This window comes from Cyprinodon variegatus, unplaced genomic scaffold (assembly GCF_000732505.1).
Source record: "Cyprinodon variegatus isolate N-32 unplaced genomic scaffold, C_variegatus-1.0 Scaffold155, whole genome shotgun sequence".
In the NCBI taxonomy this organism is placed as follows: domain Eukaryota; kingdom Metazoa; phylum Chordata; class Actinopteri; order Cyprinodontiformes; family Cyprinodontidae; genus Cyprinodon; species Cyprinodon variegatus.
In genome coordinates this window covers 54,962-57,336 of record NW_015150608.1, presented here as the reverse complement: position 1 = coordinate 57,336, position 2,375 = coordinate 54,962, and the positions used below count along the sequence as shown (strand labels likewise).

General features: G+C 41.1%; 1 protein-coding gene across 1 annotated transcript in view; it reads left to right on the top strand.

Annotated features, from left to right (window-relative positions):
- LOC107086510 (kinesin-1 heavy chain-like) overlaps positions 1-2,375 on the top strand; it is a gene marked incomplete at its 3' end in the record, with an annotated part of 45,500 nt that overhangs the window by 10,171 nt on the left and 32,954 nt on the right. The window contains exons 2-3 of the mRNA XM_015377498.1: positions 1,496-1,583; positions 1,661-1,734. Of these exons, the coding sequence (XP_015232984.1) occupies positions 1,496-1,583; positions 1,661-1,734 (162 nt within the window). The remainder of the gene's footprint in view (positions 1-1,495; positions 1,584-1,660; positions 1,735-2,375) is intronic.

The window sequence follows — 2,375 nt, the reverse complement described above, 5'->3', positions numbered from 1 at the left end:
AGGATCTCGCAAAAGTTTTGCAGGATCTCGCAAAAGTTCTTTTTTTCCCCCTCCATGTCCCTTTAGGGGCTCCGTAGAACCCCAACCATGACGTCCATTTTTGACCAATCTCTTTCTTATTGTTTATATGCAATGATTGCCTTTATTTGTAGTTGCAGTTGTAGAATAAAACAGATTTTGTCCTCTAAGTTAAATCATCCCTAAGGGGACCAATGAGGACAGTCTGGAGGTTTCATTTATTTTAGTTTATTTTTTACCTTCCTGAAGGAGGTCTTATTTTTCCATTAATAAAGAAGATGGCTCCCATTGTTGTTCACTACAGTAAATATTCCCAAATTGGAGGTCTGGATATTTGTGATGTGATTCCTTATTTACATGGAAGGCCATATTATAGAATTAAATGCTACAAAAGGTGAATGTAGCATAAAATAAGTAGATATTTAATTATTTAATTTAATTATTGCTGGCACAATCTGAACAAAATTGCTGGCATTTAATTATGTATCCCAACCTGGAGAGATTCATCCAGAGAAAAGCTGCAATTAGAGAAGTTTATTGACATGAATGAAATGTTATTCGGCGCTCGGGCCCTGGCAGAAGACTTTGATGCTGTGAATTGACATTCACTTCGATAAGTAACTTAGGAAAAGAATGAGAACAATCTTCCCCCAGGGTCCGGACGCTGGTGGTGGAATGAGCCAGAGGGTGAGCGGGACTGAGAATAGTCAGAAAGAGAGGAGTAGATGGGGCAGACAGAGAGTCTGTGGAAGGGGCGGGGCATATATCCGCTAACTGCGACACACACGCAGGTTTCTGAGTATAAACCAGCCTTTTAACAGGTATAGGGCATTGCAGACTAACAAAAGAAGCCAAACGACCCCGATTCCGAAGGAGGGGACCCCTTCGTCTGTTTCAATTTGCACGTTTTAAAAAAAACAAACAAGGTTTTGACGTATAAAACCTCGAACTCGACGCTATTTCTGACATTTTGAATTGAAAAAGCTTCCTGGATGGGAAGCGAAAGGTCTTCAAACTTGGAAACAAAGTCAAGTGGATTATTTATTTTAACAGGACTTCAAAAATCATGTTCAGAGTCTCTACATTCAGGGTGACTGAACTGAAGAACAAATATGTAAAGCTGATGGAGACACTTTAAGTACATCAGGCAGATCATAAAGAAAAGCTCATTCTTTTCCTGAAAGCGTAGTTAAAACGTGTTTAATTGTAGGTGGTGGAGCAGCGGTTGGCACTGATGCCTTGCACCATAAGGACAAACGTTCATAACTTTGCATTAAAACTTCCTGCTATGCTGAATCCTCCTTCTTTCCAGGTACTTCAGCTTTTGCAGGGCCTCATAAATACCCAAACAGTGAATACACTTAACAATTCATAGTAAAGAAAAAACAAAGTCTTCCCTATTGATGGGTTTTTGTCGGTCATCCTCCATGTTTTAGAGTAGAAGCTCCTTACTCCATCCTCTCTTTGTGGTTGCCAGGGGAAACCATACTACTTTGACCGAGTGTTCCAGTCCAACACGACGCAGCTGCAGTTCTACAATGCCGTGGCTCTGAAGATCGTCAAAGGTAAGCCTCCGGTATCAGTGCAGCCCAGCAGCCGACGTCCAACCTCTGGGTTCTGATGGGTTCTATAAATGATGCAGATGTTCTGGAGGGATACAATGGAACCATATTCGCTTACGGACAGACGTCTTCGGGCAAAACGCACACAATGGAGGTAAGTTACTGGGACTGTCCAACAGATTTGAGTTAAAACAAAATACAGAGCAGAAACAACAATTAGAAGAGTTTTACTGATGCAATGTTTTAAGTCTCTGGCGCTCAGACGTCGGCAGAAAACATGAGCCCTGAAATTTACTTAAATTATATGCATGACCTGATGAATGAAAACGGGGATCAATCCCCCCAGGACTGAAACTGGTGGTGGACTGGAGATGGATGCCAGCTGGAGTGATGAGCAGAGTAGTTTAGGCCTCCATGATGAGCAAGCATGAAGCAACAGTGGAGAGAAAAAACTCCCCTTTTGAAATTAACTTTGATCAGAACCAGGTTAAACATGGCAGACTTCTGGATGCATGGACAAAGGGCCAGAGAAAGCTGAGACTGAGGTGCTTCAGTAGGGATTTAGGGGTGATGATATTCAGCATGTGATCTAAAAACTCAAATATTTGGGTTATGCAACAGGATAGTCCAAATAACCAAGTTTACTTGAAATCATTCTTTAAAATATGCATTATGTTTACACTTGTGTCTTTGATAGTAAAATTAGTCTGATGATCTGAAGCATTTAAAGGAATAGTACACCCAAAACATGATTAGCCTTCATTTTCTACTCACCCCCATGCTGAACAACACTCT